Source organism: Phyllostomus hastatus, unplaced genomic scaffold, assembly GCF_019186645.2.
Source record: "Phyllostomus hastatus isolate PE091 unplaced genomic scaffold, TTU_PhHast_1.1 phas_scaffold_78, whole genome shotgun sequence".
In the NCBI taxonomy this organism is placed as follows: domain Eukaryota; kingdom Metazoa; phylum Chordata; class Mammalia; order Chiroptera; family Phyllostomidae; genus Phyllostomus; species Phyllostomus hastatus.
This window is the reverse complement of record NW_025334041.1, coordinates 67,829,902-67,855,217: the sequence shown is the minus strand read 5'-3', so window position 1 is coordinate 67,855,217 and position 25,316 is coordinate 67,829,902. Positions and strand designations below refer to the sequence as shown.

At 40.0% G+C, this 25,316-nt stretch overlaps 1 protein-coding gene across 4 annotated transcripts in view; it reads left to right on the top strand.

The window, feature by feature from the left end:
- AFF3 (AF4/FMR2 family member 3) overlaps positions 1 to 25,316 on the top strand; it is a 544,115-nt gene that overhangs the window by 412,441 nt on the left and 106,358 nt on the right. For all 4 annotated transcript variants that reach the window (XM_045827774.1, XM_045827773.1, XM_045827776.1 and 1 more), the window contains one exon: positions 2,732 to 2,783. In XM_045827774.1, coding sequence (XP_045683730.1) covers positions 2,732 to 2,783 — 52 coding nt within the window. The remainder of the gene's footprint in view (positions 1 to 2,731; positions 2,784 to 25,316) is intronic.

Below are 25,316 nucleotides of genomic sequence, written 5' to 3'. Positions count from 1 at the left end.
GGCCTGGGTCGCATGTGTTGGGAGCAGCAGCATTGCTGTGTGTTGTGTCTGTTTGATTTAATGTTTCCATTGCCATTTCCTCAGACTCCAAGATATTCTGAAGTTTAATTAGATTCTGACTTCTCTTGAAATCTCTAATGAATACAGACTATTTTTGATCATCAGTTTTTAGATATTAGCCAGAAACATAATAGACTCTTTTTTTATATATGAGAGAGATTCAGTGGTAGAGCGATTACTCTCACAAAGCAAGGTGGATCTCGGCTGCTTTTCTTCTGGAAATGATGACCAGGGGGATGATCTCACTACTGACATGACAAAGTTGGGTCCAGAGGTGCAACTTGCCTGGGACCAGGGCATGTGAGAGGCAGAGTGAGATTTGACCAGAAACACATTCGTATGTCTAGACATTTAGCACATATTTTAAATGAACAAAACTGAACTGAACTCTCTACCTTAGAAGAGGCCCTGAGACACCATTTTTACTGTTGTGCTTACTTTCAGCAATGCCTGCTTCATGTGGTGACCGAGTCGCATGGCTGATTAGCAGCCAAGCTAAGTTCCCTTGCTTTGGGGTGTTTTGGGGTTTCCTGCTCTGGTTGACAGTGGCCTTCAGATCTGTGCACATGATTGCCCAAATAAAGATGAAACTTCTCAGTCACCCCTGACATGACTTCCATGTAACAAAGGCGTTGTTAATGATGATTGTGTGTGTTCTCCCCTCCCCTTTTCTATCCACTGACAGGACCACCCACACTTAGAACACCCAGTGCTCAAAGAGCAGCCTGTGAGATTCAACCAAATTGCACTTGGCAGTTTACCCCAAAAGAGGGAGTAAGGGGTGGAGATGAGAAACGGCCCTGCCCCTCTGGCATTTTTCATCAGAAAGGCATGTGAAAAATAGTCTTGGGGAAGGTGCTCAGACCAACCCACAAACTGGTATTATGCCATGTGTCCTCACTGTGCTAGTCCCCAGAGACTCAAGGACAAAGAAAACACAGTCCCCCTCCTAGGCTCTTCCCAAACAACGCTCTAATAAATCACCACTGTGTCTCTTGTCTTTGAAGCCTGATGTACGAGTTCCTAGAGTCAAGGAACATGAATGACATGCCAGATGGCCATAGCAGTTGAGAACACAGCTCTACAGTCTTTGTTGATGTCATGTTTGTTTGCTTGGGGTTTAATGATCAGTGAGTGAGACGTCTTACGGCTGGTAGAATAACTGTAACCTATGAGGACACAGACATGGCGTCCTAATGGTTATGGCTTCAGTGGTATGTCAAAGTTGCTTAGCAACTCCTTAGTACAGGAGTTTTCCTACTTTATAAAATAATGGCAAATTTATTTCCTAGACTTATGGAATCTAAAGCAGGATTGGACCTTAGAGTTTGCCCAGAATCACCTTCATTTTACAAATAGGGCTGAGTCCAGGAAGTTAAGTGACTTCCCCCCAGCACAAAAAGCCTGGGTTGGGCAGAACTCCGCCCATGTCCCATCCTGGCAAGTTTTTGTCCCTAGTTCACCCCAAAAGCCACTGAAATGACTAATTAAAATAGAGACATATGCTGATGATAGGGTTATAGTTGGCTTTTAAAGGAATCAAGCACAGTTTAGGGGACAGTCTTTGGAAGGTGACTTCAAGGAGGAGAGTGAGGCCTTTCGAGCACACAGGCTCAAGGGCCTACAGACTGATAGATCTCTGGTGCGCCAGGGTTCCTCCGAAAAGTCTCTCCCTGCCGCCAACAGAACAGCTCTGCAGTCATTTCTGTTATAGAGTGTTCCTAAGTGACATTTCTTTCAAAATGGCTTAATCTGAAAACTACTATTCCATAAAGAAACAATTCAGCAATGCTGATAATAAAATCATTTTATCATCATCAGAAATCACAAGGCCCTGGTCTGTGTGGCTCAGTTTGTTGGAGCATCGTCCTGTAACTGAAAGGTTGTGGATTTGATCCTTGGTCAGAGCACATACCTAGGGTGCAGGGTCAATCCCTGGTCCTGGCAAGGGTGCGTGTGACCCCCAGGCCAGGCACATATGGGAGGCAACCAACAATGCTTCTCTCTCACATAGAGGTTTGCCTCTCTCCTTTCCCCTCTCCCTATCTCCGTGTCTAAAAGCAATGAAGAAGTATCCTCATATAAGCATAAAAAAATCAGTGTTTTAAAGTATTTGGGGGTTTTTTGTTGTTTTTCTTTCTTTGTGGACCCAAAGGTACTGTCATACACATCTGAGGGATGCAGGGGGCACTGGAGAGTTGCCCTCAGAGTCTTTCCGAAAGGTTCTGTCCTATTTGGTTTTCCTTATCCAGCAGGGTCCTTGGGCAGATGTCCTCTCCAAAGCTCTGACTGGTGGAGACCTAAGCAGTTGTAGCTCACACTTACAGCTCTTGGCAGAGATCTGCTTGCCCTTTGATTCTGTTTACCATGAATGGAAACAGAGACATAGTACAGCATCTGCCACATGGAAACACTGAACAAATAATTTGGGATTAAACTTCACAAGGAAAAGCAGCCCATCTTATCCTAGGACTATTATGAAGGTAAATTTTCATGATGTGGCAGTTTGTTACTTCTAAGTACATCACAGAAAAATGGCTTAAAATGAACACTTTTTTAAGTTAGTAAATCAAATAGACTTGTTACTGAAACATTGTTCTAATTCAGATACTTTGTTGGTAAATTATTTTGAATTTGCTAAGTATCTGTACTTCTTTGTTCCTTCTTCCAGAATGCTAGAAGATGACCTTAAGCTAAGTAGTGATGAAGAGGAGAATGAACAGGTAAGATTATCTTTTACATTGTGCTGTTTGAACGTGGCATGATGACGCTGACCTGAGAGACTGGCCTGGGTATCCCCTGAGTCATACAAAGCCTGACTTATCATGTTCTGCGATGCTGAGTGTCCTCTGCTAATTACAAGATGCAATGCCATTGGGCAAGTCTGTTAAAATATCTTGGCCCTAATTTCCCTTAAAATTGTAATTCTGTGCTCTTTATGGCACTGAAACCAACAACAGCTATTTATAAGGAAGCTGACTGGGGTCAGGCTTCAGTGAAATAGAAACTTTCTGGAAAGCTAACCAGCCTTCTAGAGATCAAACATGTGATCTTAACATCATCAGCATGCAACAGGCAAGCTGTAAGCATTAAATATTGAGAAGTCTTATACAGATACTATTAACATTGAAAAGATGCAAGCATGGAGGTGAGCTAAAATGATGAATAAAAAATAATCATGCTCAGAATAGCCTGTTTGTCTTAATGATAAATGTGCTTGAGATGTTCTCCTTTGGTGTTGATTTATCAGCTCAAGACATCAGTCAGGGGTTTGTAAATGCTCTTCTGATCAGTCAGTTAAAGTGAAAAAATACCCACTTAACATTCATCACTTTCACCTCTATACTTCAGGCAATGCTTGTAGTTTAAAGCAAGTTTGAAACCACTGAAGACATATTTTCCTATACTTCTGTTTCCTTTTTCTTGCTACCTATATTGTATTTTGTCAGGTTTGGATAAATGTGATAGGTCTAAAAACGATTCCGAGTTTTTTTCTAAGTCATTTTTACATGTGCTACAAGACACTTGTGCTATTCAGTTGCTCTTGAGAGAGTCAATTTTTTATAAAGTGTTACAGAATGCTGTGCAGGTGATGCACTTGTCTAGACATGTGAATGCAGATAATGCACAGAGAGTGCAGAGGTGAAAGAAAAGTCAAAGGACACTTCCAGGAAGAGCATCTGAGCAGAATGTGCTGTGGGGTCACAGAGGGGTCTGCTTACCTTGTGAGAGGTGGGGAGGCAACCAAAGAAGAGACGGCACCTGAGACAGAACTCAGTGAATCTTGAAACTGTTTGGGCAAGTGGAGAAAACCCCAAGCAGAAGAATGAGCAAGTGCGACCACTCAGGCCTTGGAGGCCTAGAGACTGATTAATTTGTTTTAGGTGCACACACCACGGTGGTCAGCTATGCATAACACAGCAGCTGTGCTAGAACCGGAGAATGACTTCACTGGTGATTTTGGTTCTTGTCTCTGTAACTATAAGCAAATGATTTCATCTCTGTGAGTGTTTTCCCAAGAAGTTCAGATAGGTGCATTGTAGATTAAGTCATATCAAATGTGTAGATTGTGTAAACTTTGTATTAGAAAAGGGGTTTATAGCCCTGATCGGTGTGGCTCAGTTGGTTGGACATCATCCCACAAAATGAAAGGTCACTGGTTCGATTTCCAGACAGGGCACATGCCAGGGCTGCAGATTCAGTCCCCGTCGGGGAGTGGACAAGAGGCAACTGACTGACGTTTCTCTGTCACATTGACGTTTCTCTCCCCCTCTTTCTCCTTCCCTTCCCCTCTCTCTAAAAATAAAAAATAAATAAAATCTTTTAAGAAAATATTACAGAAAAAGAATTAATAATTTCATTCAGCAAGACTTTTCTTAATTTGGAAAGAATTTCCTGAGTTATTTCCAGGAAGTATTTCTACTGCAAACTCAGTTTCAAAAAACCAGTTATTGAAGATGTCCTCTAAGGCAGCAAGAACTTTTTGTTAACTCCTCTTTCTTTATTAGTGATTTCTTTCTCACCTATAGCCATTGATAACATTGTATTGTGAATATAAGGTCAGATCCTGTATTCTTGCATTTGGTCCCCATTTGTTTGCAGCTTCCTACCTTTTGCAATGAAAGCAGCTGACAGAATGAATGATTTTTATACAGTAATCTCCTCTCTTTTAATTAAGGCTTCATAGCGTGGCTTTTGTGTGGTAGTTTCAGTGATTGCTGTAACACTAATTATATTAAGTTATTGGGCTCTGGCCTGTAATTATATCCTGGCCTAATGACAAAATTGTAATTTCCATGCTTCTAAAAAAAGTCTAATGATATGGTATTTTTTTTCTAAGACCAAAATACAACTGTGCCCTGAAAGAACGGATGGAGCCTGTGCACACTTGTAACATACCATGCACGTACTGCGTTTCCCTGGCATTTGGGCGATACTTAAACAACACAAATGATTTTTCATATGTAATTGGAGTTTGTGTCTTAACTCAAAATCTTCCAAAAATATATTGTACATTTCCCTGTTTACGTAAATATAGTAAAGTAAAATGCTTAACCTTTCCTTGCATGATACCTAGTTGTCCTGAGACTTTTGCACACTAACTAGCCTTTATAGCCACTGTGATAAAGAGACACCTACAAGAGCATAAAGTTGCTGTGTCTGCTTGCCCTTCCTAAACTAGCCTCAGATGCTAGTGTGTGTGAATACTCCAGTCTAATGTTTCCTTTATCCTCATTACCTTTATGCTCTCAAAGATAAAGAGAAAGGTGGTTTAGTGGGTTAGAACAGGATCAGCAGCCCTGCTCCCAGGGTTCAAATCCTTGCTTTACTACTCAGTAGTTTTGCAACCTTGGTCCACTTCCTGAACTACTCTCTGCTCTAGTATCACCATTTGTAAAATTGGAATTAACACGAGGCCCCCAAAGCCTCCCCCTCTCTCAGAACTTGTGCTTACCTATCATCTTCATGTCACCAGATCCAATAGGCTTCCATTCTTTTTTAATTAACTTATAATTGAGCAAACCATACATGGAGAAAAGCACATCTAACCTAAAAATACAATTGCATGAACATTCATAAGCCACACACTACAATTAAACTTTTTGGTGAGTGTGTTCCACTTGACTAGATTATCCCAAACCATTTTCCAAAGTGGTTGCACAGTTGACACTCCCACTGGCAATATAAGAGAATTTCAGTCAATCCACATCCCCACGTTTGTCTCTTTCTGTTCATGAGAAATATCATTCTTATTTTTTATTAATATTTTTATTGATTATGGTATTACAGTTTTCCCAATTTTCCTCCTCTCTCCCCTCCACTCTGCCCCCACAACCCTCCAGCATTTTCCCACCTAGTTCCTGCCCATGGGTTGTACATATAAGTTCTTTGAGTCCTCTGTTTCCTATACCATTTTTTACCTCTCCTCATCTGTTTTATGCCTACTAATTATGCTGCTTCTTTCCTGTATCTTCCCCCCATTCCTCCCTTCCCCCTCCCCGCTGAAATCCCTCCATGTGATGTCCATTTCTCTGATTCTGTTCCTGTTCTAGTTGTTGGCTTAGTTTTTGTTTTTTCTTTCTTTCTTTCTTTCTTTCTTTCTTTCTTTCTTTCTTTCTTTCTTTCTTTCTCTCTTTCTTTCTGTCTTTCTTTCTTTCTGTCTTTCTTCCTTTCTTTCTTTCTTTTTAGGTTCATTTGTTAATAGTTGTGAGTTTGTTGTCATTTTACTATTCATATTTTTGATCTTCTTTTTCTTGGATAAGTCCCTTTAACATTTCCTATAATAATGGCTTGGTGATGAGGAAGTCCTTTAACTTGACCTTATCTGGAAAGCACTTTATCTGCCCTTCATTCTAAATGATAGCTTTGCTGGATAGAGTAATCTTAAATGTAGATCCCTGCCTTCCATGACTTCAAATACTTCTTCCCAGCCCCTTCTTGCCTGCAAGGTTTCTTTTGAGAAATCAGCTGATAGTCTTATGGGCACTCCTTTGTAGGTAACTCTCTCCTTTCCTCTTGCTGCTTTGAAGATTCTCTCCTTATCTTTCATCTTGGGTAACTTAATGATGATGTGCCTTGGTGTGTTCCTCTTTGGGTCCAACTTCTTTGGGACTCTCTGGGCTTCCTGGACTTCCTGGAAGTCTATTTCCTTCACCAGACTGGGGAAGTTTTCCTTCATAATTTGTTCAAAAAGGTTTTCATCCTTGGTCTTCCTCTTCTCCTTCTGGCACCCCTATAATTCAGATATTGGAACATTTCAGGTTGTCCCAGAGGTTTGTAAGAATCTCTTCACCTTTTCGTATTCTTGTTTCTTCATTTTGATGGATGTTTATTTTTTCCCTTTGTTCCAAATCGTTGCTTTGGGACCTGGCTTCCTTCCTGTTACTGTTGGTTCCCTGAACATTCTGCTTTATTTCACTTTGGGTATCTTTCATTTGTTCCTTCATTTTTCAACCAAGCTAAATCAGATTTGTGAGCATTTTGATTACCAGGACTTTAAATTCTCCATCAGATAGTTTGGCAATCTCCTCCTCACTTAGCTCTCTTTCTGAGGCTTTACTCTGTTGTTTCCTTTGGGCCATATTTCTTTGTCTTGGCACAGATGATAGGTTGTAAGGGGGCATGCCTTAGGTTTTCACCTGGGCAGGACTACCCTCTGTGCTGCCTTGCAGCCCTGCCTGTGTGGGAGGGGCCAAAGGGTGGCCTGCTTGGCTCTGCCATACTTTTCAACGGACTCTTGTGTGAGACTGGTAGGAGCGTTTCCTACTGCCACAACTGCTGTAGCCCACAGGCACCTCTGAGTCCTCGTAAGTCAGCCCCTCCCTTGCACGAAGCTGGGCAGCCAGACCCTCCCCTAATGTCCACTGCACCCCCAAGGTTTTTCTGAGTCCACTGCGCGATCCACTGCCTTACCAGTCTGGTTGCTCTGGTTGATTTTTTCTTTAATTCCTTTGTTGTCACAGTTCCATTCAGTTTGATTTTCTGGTGTTTTTGGTAGTTTATTGATTTCAGATTGGTTGTTATCTTCCTTTTGGTTGTGCAAGGAAACAAAGGGTCTCTATCTATGCCTCTGTCTTGGCCGGAACTCAGGATAGAAATATCATTCTTTTTTTTTCTTTTTTTTTAGATTTTATTCATTTATTTTTTTAGAGAAGGGAAGGAAGGGAGAAACAGGGAGAGGGAAACATCAATGTGTGGTTGCCTCTCACATGGCCCCCACTGGGGACCTGGCCCACAACCCATGGATGTGCCCTGACTGGGAATCGAACCTGCGATGCTTTGGTTCGCAGCCCATGCTCAATCCTCTGAGCTATGCCAGCCAGGTGGAAATATTATTCTTAAGGTCTCTTTTTTTGTATCATCTTTGTCTGGTTTTGATATAAGGCAGGGGTGTCAAATTCATCTTCACCAGGGCCACATCAGCATCTCAGTCGCCTTCAAAGGGCCAAAGTGATTTTGGGACTGTATAAATGTAACTATTCCTTAACTGTTGAGGAATTGAAATTACATTTGGCCCTTTTTTTTTCTTTTAAAGTTTGTCCAACACCCTTTTTTTTTTCTTTTTTCTTTTTTTGAGATTTTATTTATTTATTTTTAGAGAGGGGAGGGAGGGAGGGAGAGAGAGAGAGAGAGAGGGAGGGAGGGAGGGAGGGAGAGAGAGAGAGGGAGGGAGGGAGGGAGGGAGGGAGGGGGAGGGAGAAACATCAATGTGCGGTTGCTAGGGGTCATGGCCTGCAACCCAGGCATATGCCCTGACTAGGAATCGAACCTGCGACACTTTGGTTCACAGCCCACACTCAATCCACTGAGCTACACCAGCCCGGGCACATTCGGCCCTTTGAAGGCAACTATAAGGCTGATGTGATCCCTGGTGAAGATGAATTTGACCCCCCGATACAAGGCAACACTGGCTTGTAAAATTAATTGAGAAGTGTTCCTTGCTCTTCCCTTTTTTTTTTTAAGAGATTGCATAAAATTAATGGTACTTCCTCTTTAAATGTTTGACAGAATTCCCTAGTAAAACCATGTGGGCCTGAAGATATTAAAAACTTACAAATTCTGTTTTCTTTATAGTTAATGGGTTATTCAGATTTTTTCATCTTGGCTAGGTTATGGTAGTATGTGCTCTCCAAATAGCTACTCCATCATGACATTTAAGTTGTGGTATTTATGTGTGTAGAACTATATTGTCCTTTTGATGTCTGGGGTTATAGTGATATCCCATCTCATTCTTGATACTGATCTTCTTTATTTTTGTCTTTGTGATTCTCACTGAACATTTATTGATTTTATTGATCTTTTCAGACTTTTCGTTTCATTGATGTTCTCTACCAGTTTTTCTGTTTTCCATTTCATCGGTTTATCTTTATTATTTGTCTCCTGCTTGCTTTGGTTCATTTTTCTCTTCTTTAGTTTCCTGAATAAGCATAGGTTTTGCTTTGACGCTTATCCTCTTTCATAATATAAGCATTTAGTGCTGTACATTCCACTCCCACCACTGCCCAAGCTGTACACCACAAATTTTGATATGTTGTATTTTCATTGTCAGTCAGTTAAGTGAGACTTCCTTTTTGGTACATGGATTATTTAGCAGTGTATTGTTTCATTTCCAAGTGTTTAGAGATTTCCTGTCATCTTTTATTCATTTCTAGTTTGGTTCCATTATGTTCAAAGAACATATTCCCTGTGATTTAAATTCTTGTGAATTTATGGAGCATTTTTTATGGCCCCAGATATGGTCTATGTTGGTATCTGTTTCATGAGCACTTGAAAGAATCTGTATTCTGCTGATGTTGGGTGGAGTGTGCTATAAATATCAATTATATCCTGTTGAGTTAGTCTATGTCCTTGCTGACTTTCTATCCAGTTGCTCTATCAGTTCTTGAAAGAGGAGTGTTGAAATCTTCGACTGTAATTGTGGACTTGCCTATTTCTCCTTTCCACTCTATCAGTATGTGCTCCACATATTTTGCAGCTCTGTTATTTGGTGCATGACATTTAGGGTTGCTCTGTCTTCTTGGCTGATTGGCCCTTTTATCATTGCAATGTCCATTCTATCTCTGCTAATTTTTTATTCTGAAGTCTACTTTATCAATGTAGCCACTGCATTCTTTTGATTAATGTTTATATAATGTAACTATTCCCATTCTTTTTATTTTCAACATACTTATATCATGATAATTTGAAATGAGTTTTTTATAGATGGCATATTGTTGTTATGATTTAATCCACTTTGCCTATGTCTGTCATTTAATTGATGTGTTTGGACCATTTGCATTTAATGTAATTATTAATACATTAGCACTTAAGTCTGCCACTTTATTTTTTGTTTTCTGTTTGTTTTTTTCTTTCTTTTTGTTTTTGTTTGTTTGTTTGTTTTCCATTTTGGCTTCCTGTAGGCTCCTTGAATATTTTGTGGAACTCCATTTTTACTTATTTATAGTATTTTTTATTTTTATTTTATCTTTTTGTGTAGCTTTTTGAGTGCCTGTTCTAGGTATCACATTATTTATACATAACTTATAATAGTTCACTGGTGATGTCATTCTACAAGTTTTCTCCCTCAGTATCCTGTAATTATCTCCATCACAGAATAGATAATATGTGAGTAATATGGGACTTGTTTTTCTATCTTCCTGACTTCCTGAGTGAGCATCCTGAATCTGATTTTGTATCTCCTTTGTTTTCATTTCGTTAGCGAATACCATGGCTGACTGGCATCTAATAGGAAAGTCTCAGGTTCCCATAACCAGATCCATACAACCACCTTTATCTTTACTCTTTCTCTCCCTTTCCTTCTATTACTGAAAACACTACCTTCCTCTTATAAAAAAATCTATTCCATTTCCTCTCAGTTACTTGGGAACTTACTCCCTTAACTCCTGTCCCTCCTGTCCACCAGAACTACTCATTGGGTCAGTAGTGACATCCACAGATCCAAATGTACTGGGTTCTTTTCAGTCTCTTATCTTATCAGAAGATGTACAGCATTCAGCACTGAAAGCTATTGATCACCCACCTTTCTTGAGGTGTCTCATACCAAACTCTTCTGTTTCGTTTCCTGCCCTTCTGGCTGTTTCTTCTCAGGTTTCTTTGCTGACTGCTCTTCCTCTACCTAACCTTAAATTTTGGAGGCTTTTAGCTTTTATTCCTGATTTCTCTTCTCCACTTCCTTCTCCTGACTTCCTCCCCTACTCCCTTCCTCTCTGTCTGGGTGACCTCATCCATTCCCATGATCTTAAATTCTTACGTGCTTACAATTCCTAAAGTTATATTCTCAGTTCAGAGCTCTCTTCTGAACTGCAGACCTACTTGACTTTTCCACTTGGATGTCTCATAAGCATTTCACATTCTGGTCTTCCACCCCTTACCCACCCACACTCAGATATGCTCTTCTTGTGAGTGTTTCCACGTCTAAAAGTGGAACTGCCAGATGCGCTGCTGTTCAAGCCTAGAAATGCTGGATCATCCTGATGACTCCTGTTCCCACTTAAATGTTAGTTTCATTACTAAGTCCTATAGATTCTACCTCCAAAACTAAATATTAGTCCATCACCTCTTTCCATCCTGGCTCATCTAAACCAGTCTAGTAGACACTGCGTATTTCTATTCCTTATCTTTTATAATACAATCTCCTCATACTCTTCTCTTAAAAATGTTAATCAGATGAAGTCTTTTCTTGGTCTAACACCTTAAATATATTTACCATTCCACTTGGGATAAAACCCAGAGTGAACGCTACCCTACACAGCCTGGCGTCACCCACTCTGCCCCTTCACTACACATTGAGCTCATTCATCGCACTTCAGCCACATGGGCCTTCTCTCAGCTCCTCGGAGCCATGCTCAGCTTCCTCAGGACTGCCATAGTCCTCATCGATCTCATTTTCCCTGACCAACACCTACCTACCTAGGAAATGCAGAGTAACTTTCAGTTCCTCAAGAAGCTTCCCCCTTATCTAAATTGGACCATGCTTAGTCCTTTTCACAATAACTTCAGTCTTGCTTCTTAAGTCTCATTATAATTTTAGTTATGTGTTATCTTTACTTTTTTACTTTTTTTCTTTTAAAAATTTTGTTAATTTGAGTGTGAGAGAAGAGAGAGAGAAGCATTGATTTGTTACTCTACTTATATATGCATTCATTTGGTTGATTCTTGTATGTGCCGTGACCAGGGATCGAACCTACAATCTTGGTGTATCAGGACAATGCTCTAACCAACTGAGCTACCTGGTCAGGGCCTTATTTTTACTTTTTAAAATATCTTTTTCTGCCAACTACTCTGGAAGTTTCCTGAGGGCAGGAACTGTGTCTAGCACAGCAGAGGTGCTAAGTTATTGCTGAACGGATTCATGGGTCAGAGCACAGTGTTGAGATGAATTGACAGCATTTCCTGCTGTTCACTGTCCATTGTCAAAGATTACTTTCTTTACCTTTATTTCTTTTACTGAACACTATAATTTTTCAAGTTAGTCCTACCCAAAGTTCAAAGGTATTGACAGAGAAGACTGAAACATAAGACCCAAGATCATAAATTGGCTATTGATTAATGCATAAATAATCTACCTATTTAGGAGGAAAGCATCTATCCAGTCTCCATGAAAATGTCTATAGCCACTTATTAAATAGGCTTAATGCCAAGCCATATTGAAGTTAGAAATTTTCAGAAATTATCTCAAACAGAAGTCTTCAAAACTAAGAGAATGGGTTTCTCCACAATTGTCCCTTACAAGGATAGCAGAATTTTTACTATAACCTGTAGAAATGGGGTTGTGATGGGGTTTACTCAGAAGATTTAGAGATATAATTGAAATGGAAGCATATCCTCACATTTGCTCCTATAACATTCATACTTGAGGGGCTCAAAGTGGAAGTAGGAAAAACAATAAGAGAATTAGTTCTCTTATTTCTCTTGGTACAGGAAAGACACGTGACACAAACAAAGCATCTTTGTTTGGTCTTCTTTTCTGTAACTCTTGGTTTTAATAATTCCAAAAAGCAGTGTTTCCCTGGAAGAATGTGAAGTAATTAGAAGATTTAAGACAAAATTATTCCTGAAGTTACTAAGTGCCAAAGAAACTTTTAAGATGGATTTAGAAGGAAGATATGAATTATATTATATGTCTTTCCACTTGTTGAAGAGGACAGCACTGCCTTTCATGTCAGGGTGAACTTGGGAGGTTGGACACAGCAAATATCTAGATGAAATTAGTACCGGTAAGGCATCAGGAGAGGGACACAGGATTAAGGCTCTCAACAAGGAGCAGCCAAGATAGTGTCAAGTGAAGGGAGTGTTTCAGAGATGACAAATACAAAAGCTCAGGGAGAGCAGGGAAGCAGGATCCAGTTTGAATGGCTGCATATGTGCCTACAGCTTCCAGTAATCACATTATCCACACATATTAGACAGCCTTTTCCTTTTGATTATATAACTGCATTTTTCTCTGTAAATGAGCAAGGTTTACCCACTTAAACTGATGATTTTAATTTTGCAGGCCATGATCATTGAATAAAATCTGTAGAGGGAAATTTTCCTACTAGCATAATTTACTTCTCACCATGAAGAAAAGTTACCTTTTAATCCCCAATCAATATTTGGAGAGCACAATTAATTTAATAGACATCTAGGTAGTTAACATAAATCTTCCAGTTAAAGAGCCTATCCATGTCTTATTTGAGTGCATGGACTGCTAATCGTATCTAAAAGAATCTCAGTGTGAATTGAGAGCCTGGCTGCACCAGGGAGTCAGGACTGTAGGTGAGATAACTCTGAGTGCTGAATTGCTCTTCTTGCATGTTGAGACCTTGGGCTTCTCATGGGGAAGCACAGGGAATATTCCTGTGCTGATTATCTGTTCTTTACCTTAGAAGTCACTGGAAAACAAACATCAGCTTGGAGTATAATATTAAAAGCAGATTGCCCACTGCAATGGATGTTGTTCATTTTTTCCCTTGTTCCTTTTTAATATGACAATTGCATAACAGAAAGCAGAACTTTTAAAAAGAACCTCTGGCTGGGCCTGTCAATCAGTGACCAAATGAGTTAGCTGAATGATATGCAGACGTGGAATAAAAATATAGGAGGTTTTAGCAGCCCAACTTCACTTCCCTGGGTGCATTTTTCTTCTCAGGATCAGCTTGGTTGATGCTGAAGTTCTTGGCCTGTGAAAATTTATTACCCACAGAGTCAATCTGCATTCAGGCGGCCAAGTCTGAATAAATAGAGTCATTGTGCTTGTCTGGGATTTGTGGCCAGAGTTCATCCAGTCAGCTTGACATTCACATCCCAGGAGATTCATAAAAGCCAACACCCTGGTATGTGCTCTTGAATCCTGCCAAAATTGTGCAGAATTATATAAACAGGAGTTGAAGTAGTAATCAGGACCAGGTTTGAGGGGCAAGGCTCCAAAGTCAAGTTTCTTCTGCATTAGAAATGAACTGTATTGTAGATACTATTGGTAGTCAAACAAGAGCTAGAAAACTTTTATATAAAAGTAATTCCGAGAATGATCTTGAATGCCTACTAAGTACCATACAATGTACAAGATGCTGGCTGGTTGGTCTTGATGAATTCCACATCGGTAGTATTCCTTAATTTAGCCTCAAGAATTGGAAGTGAATTTTAAATGCCAGGAAATGCCCTTCCTTCAATGCCTATACAAAACCAGCATATAGTATTACATATGTTAAACCTAAGAGCAAAGTAGAAGAAAAAGAGTAGTTTATCTTTGTATGTTTAGTCTAGTGCAATTTAACCATACTGAAAAATTGGTTTCTTTTTAATATGGACACAGAACAATACCTCTAACTGAAAACTACTGCCTATCAGATCTTCGTCATTTATATGTGAAATAATCATATATTCGAACCTTCAGTCACAATCAGTGAAACCCAGTGTTCATCAGATGGTTTTTGGATCAGCAGTAACATCCACAGATCCAAATGTACTGGGTTCTTTTCAGTCTCTTATCTTATCGGAAGATGTACAGCATTCAGCACTGAGAGCTGTTGGGTCAGCAGGGACATGTTTGTTTTTCTTGAAGTCTTAAAACTTAGTTAAGTAATTACATTTTATCAGGAAAATGTTACTGTCACCATTAGGCAAATGCAAAATTATTTTATGATGACCAGTTTCATTATATCATGCAGCTCTATATAAACATTTGTGAAAAGTCCTAGCCTAGGTGGAGAAACAGAACAATGTAATTGCCTTTTTTCATTTTAATGAACTGTAATTTCCAAAATTGAAATGATCAGCCACCTTAAATGTCACTGAACACAGATGTAAAAAGGCCCACACCCTGTTTCCTAAAATATGTTCTCAGGTCTCCTCTGGGAACCTGACTGAGATCAATGTAGATTTGGTTGTGTCCAACCAGGCTGGACCATAAGATACGCTTTCAGTGTGAGGACCCTGAATGGACATCAGGAAAGTGGAAACATCATATAAAAATTAAAAGATGATCCATTAAATTTGGTAAAACGTAACACAAAAACGAGAATCAAGTTCTTTTATTCTTTGTGAAGTTGAAGAATTCACTAAAGGAGATATATTTTTTTAAAGCTAAGCCAAGTTTTTGTTAGTGGTGCGTATCAGGACCACCAAGACAGGCTCTCCACGTGGAGAACAGAAGGGCCACGCGTCCTCAGCTGATAGGCACACTCTTCTCCAGTACAGCCGCCAGCCAGCAGGGCTGCTGGTTGGCAGAGGACGTGGAATTCTCCCTCCAGAGGACACTCCTGTTTAACGCAGAGGAATAGCCCTTTGTCCTGTGTCTTTAACAGTTTTTTTTTCCTTCAATAGCTTTTTCAGAGGTGTAACCATTCAAGAGTGGATGCTCCCTGGAGTATATGTTATCAGTGCTGTCCAGGCATGGGTGGTTTCATATAGTAAAAGCTTTACCTAAATCATTCAGGTATTTGGTCTAGATACACACTTGGAAAGTTTTGGTTTTGCTTGTGCTTTTCCAAATATTTTCCAAGTGGAGTTAGTTATCTCATAAGAACAGTTTTTCTCCAGAGACTCCCTTACCCTGTTATTTCTGCATGGAGCACAATCATTTGTGGCAATTCAATGCCCAGGGCAATTCCTAGTTCCATTGCGACCCAACCTGCAGCCACAGGTTGTGCTGAGTGGAACAAGACCATCTTCGACAAGTGGACAAGACAGTCTCCAAAATGTCAAACCACCAAACATGGCCTTCTTCTCACTATGAAAGTGTGAGAGTACAAATTAACCAAAGTTTCTCTCTGGGAGCTTTGGCTCAGCAACATGTCAACTTTATTCTTAAAAGTCCAAGGCAGTTAGTTTAAGGAAGAGTATGTGATTACAACATACTGTGTGAAAACACTTTCACGTATAAACCATACAGCTATGGTCACTTGAGAGGTGAAAATTCTAACACCATTAATAATACAATCAGAATAGGTTCAGCTTTCTTTTATGTTATATAATTGATTTGCCAAGTGCAATTTTGAGAATGTTTCCTAACCATTGCAAACCTGTTTTCACCTTCAACTATTGCTGTTTTGTCTGAGTAAAAGAGTCATGTAAGTGAAACATAAGGACAGGCTGAAATTTTGATTCTTCAAACACAGGTTGCATGTTTAACAAAACTATCAAATCATTTGTTACTTCTATCTTCCCTTTATATGAGAACAAAGTAACATTTGCATTCCACAGTTTAAGCTTGAGTTGCATTCATAATAATCAGCCACCTACCAAGGTCAGTGGAAAGTGAGTGGGACTCCACCAAGCATCATATCAAGGTAGCATGAGAACTTGGCTCAAAGCTCCAAAAGGCGTTTGGCAAACCCAACCAAGTGGAAAGTGATTAATCCCACCATCCACCTGCTGTGCCGAAGATGAGCCTTGTTACTGAGCCATCACCATGTTGGCTATGCTCTAGGTCTGGCCTGCACTGAAATTGCCCAGTGAGATGAGTTCCAGGAGTATGTGATCACCAGAGCCCAGAGGAGCAGGCCACCAAGCCCTGGTACAACCTGGAGGACTTAGATTACATCACACTTCACACCCCAAATTTAACCTTCTACTCTTAATAACCAGAAATTTAAATCCATATGCTATCTATCTGTAGGGTATCTCCAAGCAACTCAGCCATCAATAGATATGCTGGCTATTCTAATTTGCATTTGCTTTCACTTTGACATTGTAGATGCCAGAATGGACCATAAGATACACTTTCAATGTGAGGACCCTGAATGGACCTAGACAAGCACATATATGCACATGCACACACTCACATTCACTCATGTGGAAGGCACGATAGCCTTGCCAGTGCTCTGTCCCAGAATCCAGGTCTTTCTCTCAGTCTCACAAGTCTGACAATTGACCACCAAGCTTGTGTCTCCCACCATCATCTATGCATCATCCCCCCATCCAGTGGGTTGGGCCCATTTGCCTGAGGAATCCTCAGCAATCTTTCACCTGCCTGGACCTGACCCAGGCAGGCACTTGCTTTGTTTATGCCATCCTGTCATGGTGAGGCCAGGGGTAAAAAGAATTCTCCCCCAGGAGTTTCTGGCAAGCTGTCAAACAATGTGATTTTACCTGTAAACTTCTTGAGGAAAAGATATTAGTCTCAGAAAACCTAAACCCTCCCATCTCCTTTGCAAATGCCAGTCTAATGCCTACACTTCCTCTTTTTAGCACCCCCAGAGAAAGCTCGGCCTGTGTTAGCATCCACTCAGTGTCTCATCAGTTCTCTGCACTGAAACTGGCAGAATTCAAACTTTGTCCAGTCCCCTTCTCCTCACCCTCTGTCCTGAATTACCCAGTGAGGCCGAGGCAGGACTGGGCTGCTCTCTGGGGCCTTCCTGCCCTGTCACCGTGAGCAAGCCAGCCTTGATGGACCGGGACAAAAATACTAAAGTAGGTTAACAAAATAGTTTAAAGTATATTTTATCGATTATGCTATTACAGTTTTCCCAATTTTTCTCCCTTTATCCCCCCTCTGCCAACCCTCCAGCATCTACCCCTTAGTTTATGTCCATCCCCCCTTAGTTCATGTCCATGGGTTGTACATATAAGTTCTTTGAGTCCTCTGTTTCCTATACCATTTTTTACCTCTCCTCATCTGTTTTATGCCTACTAATTATGCTGCTTCTTTCCTGTATCTTCCCCCCTATTCCTCCCTTCCCCCTCCCCGCTGAAATCCCTCCATGTGATCTCCATTTCTCTGATTCTGTTCCTGTTCTAGTTGTTGGCTTAGTTTTTGTTTTTCTTTCTTTCTTTCTTTCTTTCTTTCTTTCTTTCTTTCTTTCTTTCTTTCTTTCTTTCTGTCTTTCTTTCTTTCTGTCTTTCTTCCTTTCTTTCTTTCTTTTTAGGTTCATTTGTTAATAGTTGTGAGTTTGTTGTCATTTTACTATTCATATTTTTGATCTTCTTTTTCTTGGATAAGTCCCTTTAACATTTCCTATAATAATGGCTTGGTGATGAGGAAGTCCTTTAACTTGACCTTATCTGGAAAGCACTTTATCTGCCCTTCATTCTAAATGATAGCTTTGCTGGATAGAGTAATCTTAAATGTAGATCCCTGCCTTCCATGACTTCAAATACTTCTTCCCAGCCCCTTCTTGCCTGCAAGGTTTCTTTTGAGAAATCAGCTGATAGTCTTATGGGCACTCCTTTGTAGGTAACTCTCTCCTTTCCTCTTGCTGCTTTGAAGATTCTCTCCTTATCTTTCATCTTGGGTAACTTAATGATGATGTGCCTTGGTGTGTTCCTCTTTGGGTCCAACTTCTTTGGGACTCTCTGGGCTTCCTGGACTTCCTGGAAGTCTATTTCCTTCACCAGACTGGGGAAGTTTTCCTTCATAATTTGTTCAAAAAGGTTTTCATTCTTGGTCTTCCTCTTCTCCTTCTAGCACCCCTATAATTCAGATATTGGAACATTTCAGGTTGTCCCAGAGGTTTGTAAGAATCTCTTCACCTTTTCGTATTCTTGTTTCTTCATTTTGATGGATGTTTATTTTTTCCCTTTGTTCCAAATCGTTGCTTTGGGACCTGGTTTCCCTGAACATTCTGCTTTATTTCACTTTGGGTATCTTTCATTTGTTCCTTCATTTTTCAACCAAGCTAAATCAGATTTGTGAGCATTTTGATTACCAGGACTTTAAATTCTCCATCAGATAGTTTGGCAATCTCCTCCTCAGTTAGCTCCCTTTCTGGGGTTTTGCTCTGTTCTTTTATTTAGGCCATATTTGTACGTCTTGGGGCACCTGTTAAGTTGTAAAAGGACAGGGCCTTAGGTGTTCACCAGAGCAGGGAAACCCCCCTTGCTGTGCTGCAGCAGTGCCTGTGGAGGAGGGGCCAGAGAAGAAACAACGCAGCTCCCCTATCTGGCTCCGGCCTACTTTCCAACCAACTCTCATGTGGGACTGGGAGTTTTTCCCACCATGGCAACCACCATAGTCCACAGTCAGCTCTGAGTCTCAGTTTCCCATTCAGCCAGCCCTGCCCTCATGGTTTGCCACCTCACCATGGGTTCTCTCCACCAGCATGATCAGCTTCCTTGCAGTGGGTTCTCTCCATCCACGGTCTTACTGGTCTGATTGTTCTCATTGACTGTTTCTTTAATTCCTTGATTGTCAGAGTTCCATACAGTTTGATTCTCTGGTACTTCTAGTTGTTCATTGATTGCAGATTGGTTGTTATCTTCCTTTTGGTTGTGCGAGGAAGCAAAGGGTTTCTTCTACCTACACCTCTATCTTGACTGGAACTCTCAGGAGTGTTCTTTATTTGCATTACTGGAACTTTTTAAAAATGCTTATTTAAATAATAGAAGGAAGGGAGTACAGGAAGAATGTAAGTTCGTTGATTTACATAAGAAAAGGCAAGGAGTTAATTATAGAAAAATAGGTCTAGAAGGTGGGAGGAGGAGAGAATGGTGGGCTGGAGTTTTGGAGGAGAGAGTGAGGAGGAGGAGGAAGGAGGCAGGGAGAGAAAAACAGGAGGCAGCTGCCACGTGGTATGGGAGTGAGACAAGACAGCTAGCTAAGTGCGAAGATTCTGAGGTGTGCTACAGGGTGTGCAGCCTGTCCCCTTTGACCCTTTTGTCAAGACCCTTTGATATTTACCTTATTTTTCCCCTTATCTTTCATGGAATTTTTATGTTTCTCTCAGATGCAAGACCTTGCTCAGACTGGTCCCAAAACAGCCCTGATTTTGTTGTTTTATGTGTAAAGTAGAGAAAGAGTCACACCAAACAGCTAACAGTAACCATGGTAGGATGGAGGCTGTTTTTTGTTTTGGTTTGCTGTTTTTTTGCTTGTTGTGTGTAGTAGTTTTTTTCTACAATAAACACATATCACTTGGACAAGAGAAAATCATGTAAAAATTGGGGACCTAGAATTTAAACTTGTATCACATACAACAAAAGTGTTTGAAATCTAAGGTTAGATGTTGTATATTGTCACTTGCATAATTCTGTCACTTCTCAAAGCAACCTAAACATTTTGAGACCATTGATAACAAGCAAACTAAGCTCACAGTTAATGGGGATTGAGTTTTGTGAACATATTCTTTAGGAGCACAAAATATTTATGTTTGCAACAGAAGGTTAGAGACTGGTAATACCACCTGCTCAGTGGAGACCCCAAGTGGCCCCTTATTTGTTACCTTAATAGAAACTTTGACAGAAAAACACTGGTAAAAAAAATAATTTCTTATAACGAAAGCCGTTTCATAGACATTGCTGTTTTGGTTCTTAACTAAATAAAAGCTGAGCTAAAGTTTGTCAGATCCTTTTACCTAAAACAATAATTGGTAATTGTTTAAAAGCAAAATACTGTCTTGTTAATTCCTTTAAACAAACAAATAAAAGAATGCTTTGTAATTATACTAACAGAAGCTTGAATAAACTTTAGAATCTATGTTAAAGACTAAAGCCCAGTTGCCAATTTTGAGCTCTCAAAATGTTTTTTGAAATGAGGTCAAATTGAGTGAATGAATGAGATAAAGGCTAATCCGTCACCCACCGTGGGGTCAGGAGAGGTTCTGTTAGGGCTTTGTCATCTGGTGATATTGTGTTTGTCAGACATTTGTGTTCCCTGTGCTGTTGGTTAGACCTTGTACCAAGGGTTGTCCAGTAATGTAACTGGTACCCACCTCCTGTTCTCAAGGAACTGGCTGGGATCTGGCCTCTATCACTGGCCGTTTATGGAATAAATGTCCAGCTACCCAGGTAGAAGCAGCTTATTACAAGTGGGACAGCAATGCCACATCTCATGAAATACAAATTGCTCCCCATGACCTGTCCAAGAACTGGGTATTACCCAGCTTACTTCTACATGCCCACCCCCACCCCATCCCCCACACACACACACATTGTGGCAAACACTAATAGCCTCACACATGGCCATGGGTCTTCCTACCATGGTCCTCCCACTTCGGACTGACCTCTCACTCCCATATCAGCCTCCTTTCCCAAAGCCATCCTAAATCAGTCCACTGGGACCCTCCAACCCCTAGTTTTCCCCTCATGATAGTCAGTAAGGCCCACTGTGTAGGGTGCCCTGGCCCCTCTGGGAGGAGTCTGATAACAGGCACTGTAGACAAGGGACAGCCTCCATTGTGCTCCCATTGTCTGCACACCTTTCCCTTCTTTCTCCTAACTCCTAGCAGCTGCCCTTAAGTTTGTATTTGAGATGGCAAAAAAAACCCAGGGCCTGAAAGCAGAGGGGACCACATGGTAGATGTCACAAACTGTTCACAGTGTATCCCTAGTGAGTAAAATGTACTGGAAATTCTCTCAGTCACTCTCAGGAGATCTGAATTGCCAAACTGAGACTACTACTGACCATTTGACTTCAAACAAGACTCCCAAATCAGTCAGTTGATAACAGATTGTGAGATAATGTTATCCAGGCAAAATTCATCTGGTATTATAGACCCTAACCAGCATTTTCATAGGATATAATAGGTGTTCAATAAATGTGTATTACTGTCTTTATAGGATTTCTGGTAGACAAAACTAATCTAAGCAATCCAGTGTATTGGGGAAAAAAACAACTAGTCAAACTTTCTCCAAAGCCAGAAGTATGCCCTAGTTTTAAAGAAAGTAAAATAAAGAAACAATATATAGCTAAGAAAAAAATTATTTGTTAACAAACCTCTTAGATTAGAGCCACGGCAAACACTAGGTTAGCCAAACAATCTGTATGGTTTTTTTCTGTTAAATTAAAGACACACTTATCATTTTCACCAATAACTTCATTGATTTGAATGTTTTGAGTATTTCAGCTATCTCCCACGTGGTATAAAGTTGATTGTTCTCAATGTCTCAATTTGATCGCTATCAACTTTAACTGGTCTACCCAACCATGGAGCATTGTCCAGTAAGAAATCTCCATCACGAAACTTCACAAAGCATTTTTAACACATTCAATCAGTCACAGCACCTTCCCCACACACTGCACAAATCTTTTTTGCTTTGCAGTTGCATTTTTACCTTTCTTGAAATACCAGTAAAAAGCATAATACGCCAAAAATCTTGCATATTTTCTTCCATCTTCAATATTAAAATGACTGCACAAAAATTCACCAATTTTGATTGTTTTTAAATTGTGACAACTGTCACAATACAATCTAACAAAATTGTTTCAAATGAAGTTAAAGACAACTAAGTGCTACTAGAGCCAGTAGCCATCTTACAGAAAAAAAACAAATGAACTTTCTGGTCAACCCAATAGTAGTAGTTTGTCATCCACAGAAGTTACCGCCTCACATCCTAACTGTTGATTGACAGGTAGCTGATTCACTACACGTGCTGTCAGTCATGAGGAAGCTCTTTCTGGTGGGGGTGGGGGATGAGCTAGGATCTCTGCCTTCAATGATCTTCCAGGATCTCGAGGAGCCAAGGCTAAAATTCTCATGAAGCAGATCGCAAACTTTTCAAGAAAGAAAAGAATCCAGTGCTCATCCAGGTTCTAGATGAGGAGTTCAGAGAAAGGAAAGTCAACAAAAGTTTGTGTGGTCGAGGAACACTTATAGGCAGAATCTAAATAGAAGGAAGAACAGCCAGAAGGAACCAGGAAAATGACAGAAGCATTGGCTTCACTTACAGAGACATCAAGAATTGAAGTGACCTGTCTGCTTCTGACCCCATTCAGAGCTCTTTGCTTAATTGACAAGCTCCTCAGCCCCTGAAATTCGGTCTTCTTATCCTGATCTTATTTTTATTTGAAGAGTCTTCTTTTTCAGGGCAGCATATAACCCAGTGTGGTCAGAAAAGCAGTTTCCTCCTGTGGTCCCTAACTCCCATCTGGTTTGCATACCCTCTCACTCCCGAAAATGTTACTATTTGGATGATGTATGGTGTCATCCCTGACTCCACCTGACCCCTGAAGAGAACAGAATAAGGGCAAAGTCTACTGAACAAAATGCTTCCTGGGAAGCATTTCTAGGAATCTGAAAATGCAAAGTATTTATTATTACAGAGGAAAAAATAGAGAACAAGACTCTTTCCTTTGTCTTACAAATATTACTAAATTTGTTGAACACCAAATAGAAGATCACAACATAAAAAAGTTAAAAGACTCATCAACTAGGACTGAAATCAAAAGCAACAGCATAGAAGTTAAGTTAATGAAACAAAATGTGTTAATAGAGGTAGAAGGAATTTAAACAGTTGAAAATATTCATAAATACAAGTCTCAACTTAGGAAGAATGGAAAAACAAAAAGTAAGGCCCTACAAGACAGAATTCCTATAAAGATAAGGGATTTGACCTAAATTTCAAAGCATACTTCAGTAACAGCAAAACACAAGTGACCTAAAACTAGCTGTGATGGCATTTATTCAAGTAATTGAATGTGGATGAAGTTTTCTAACAGGTGAAGCAAAATGATGAAAATCACTGCTATGGAGATGCCACCTTTATTATCAGAATAAGAAGCCTGATACTGTGAATAGCAAAGATGGAGGTTATACACATGTGGAATGCACAAACAAAAATGTGTTCTAACCAGCTGAATCCTATACCTACTCCTTTTAGAAGGAGAGCAAAATGTAGATGTAGAACATTGTTAAGCCATATATCTCCTTTTTATGACTGTTATGGGTCAACAATGTGTCGATGTTTTGTACTTCATTGGTATTTAACAGCTGTGATCTCACATATCCAAATATCTACTCAACATCTCCACTTGAACATCCTAAAAACAACTTGAACTTCACACACCCAAAGGTAAACTCTATCTTTGCTCTGCTTCTGCACCCATCTTGCCTGTCCCAATCAGTGGCTCTCCATCCATACCAGGGACTCAGGCAGGTACTTTTCCCCATTCCTGCCACCAACCCTGGCCTGCCATATCCAATCATCTCCAGTGCTACCATGCACTTCTTTTGTCTGGATTAATGCAACAGCCTTAAGTATTGCTCCTTCCTACCCAAGTCCATTCACACACAGAAGCCAGAGTGAGATTTGAAAAATGTAAATCACTCCCTACTCTTTTTTCTTTTTAATTATAGGTTCCTTAGAAGACACAAAGAACGTACAGGCAGGTCCCATACATCATTTACCCAACTTCCCCTAATATAAATCATTTAGTGACTTCTCATCGCCCTGTAGAGCATACCCAAAATTCTTAATTTGACCTCCAAAGCCATTGGGATCTGCCACTGTCCTCACCACTCACTGAGTTCCTTCACAGGAACTTCTTCTAGTTCTTCAACTGAGAAAGGATCTAGGCCTGCCTGGAGCTCCTTCTTCCCCCACCTGCCCTCATTTTTCTGATTCAGTAACTCTGCATCCTTCAGGCATCAGCTTAGTTTTCCCTTAGTTAACGAGCCCTCCTCAATCACTCATTCCAAGTGAGGTCCCTGTCATATTTTCTTTCATAGTACCCTCTCCTCTTCAGTCATAGCCCTTGAAATCTAGACTATTTGTATATGTTTAACTTTTTATGTCTGGCTCACCTCTAGACCCTAAATGCACTATGGTGAGGGTCTTCTCTATTTTGATGTCACCCAAGCCAAGCTTGTTACCTGCATATATAGGGACTTGAGGTTGAATTATGGAGCTCTTCACATGTTAGTTCTGTTTCTATCAAGTAAGAAAGAAACTAGACCATCCTGGCACCCCTCTGATTTTAGCATCTTCCCTTTGCTCTCCTCCTATATTCCAATATCCATGAACTTGTCCTGTGTTCCACCCAATTACAATAAGGGCACTTAATCTCTTCTTTGATTTCCCTTCTATCACAGCTTGTGACTAGTAATTTATTTAGTATATATTGAAACCTAAATTTCTGATTATGTTCCCAAGCACCAAGCTTGCTATAATAAAGACAGAGAAAAGATAGCATCTTTTGAAGAGAACTGGGAAAATGATTATTTCTGGCAAAAAACTTGTTTTGTCTCATAGACTTAAAGTCATTCATGAATGAGTAATGAACTCAGGAAAGATCAATGAAGCATTCCCTTATTCTTCTCAACCTATTTTGCTGAGAACTGTATGAGAGGAAAGTTACTAGAGGAGATGATGATTTAGGAAAAAAGAAATATGGTTGCTGTAACAGACAATCCTTGAAAGAAGGAAATTGAGCAATTCATCTAGTTTTCTCTGAGTCGATTTTCAGGTTTCAATTATGAGTCACCTAAGTAAATTTTTCTCTGTGATTTAATTCCAATGTTTATTTATTTTATTATTTTTCAACAGTAAAAGAAAATAGTGTCCAAAAGCCAAAGTATATTTAAAAGAAGAGCAGTAAAAAAAATGGCATTATTTGCTTTGGT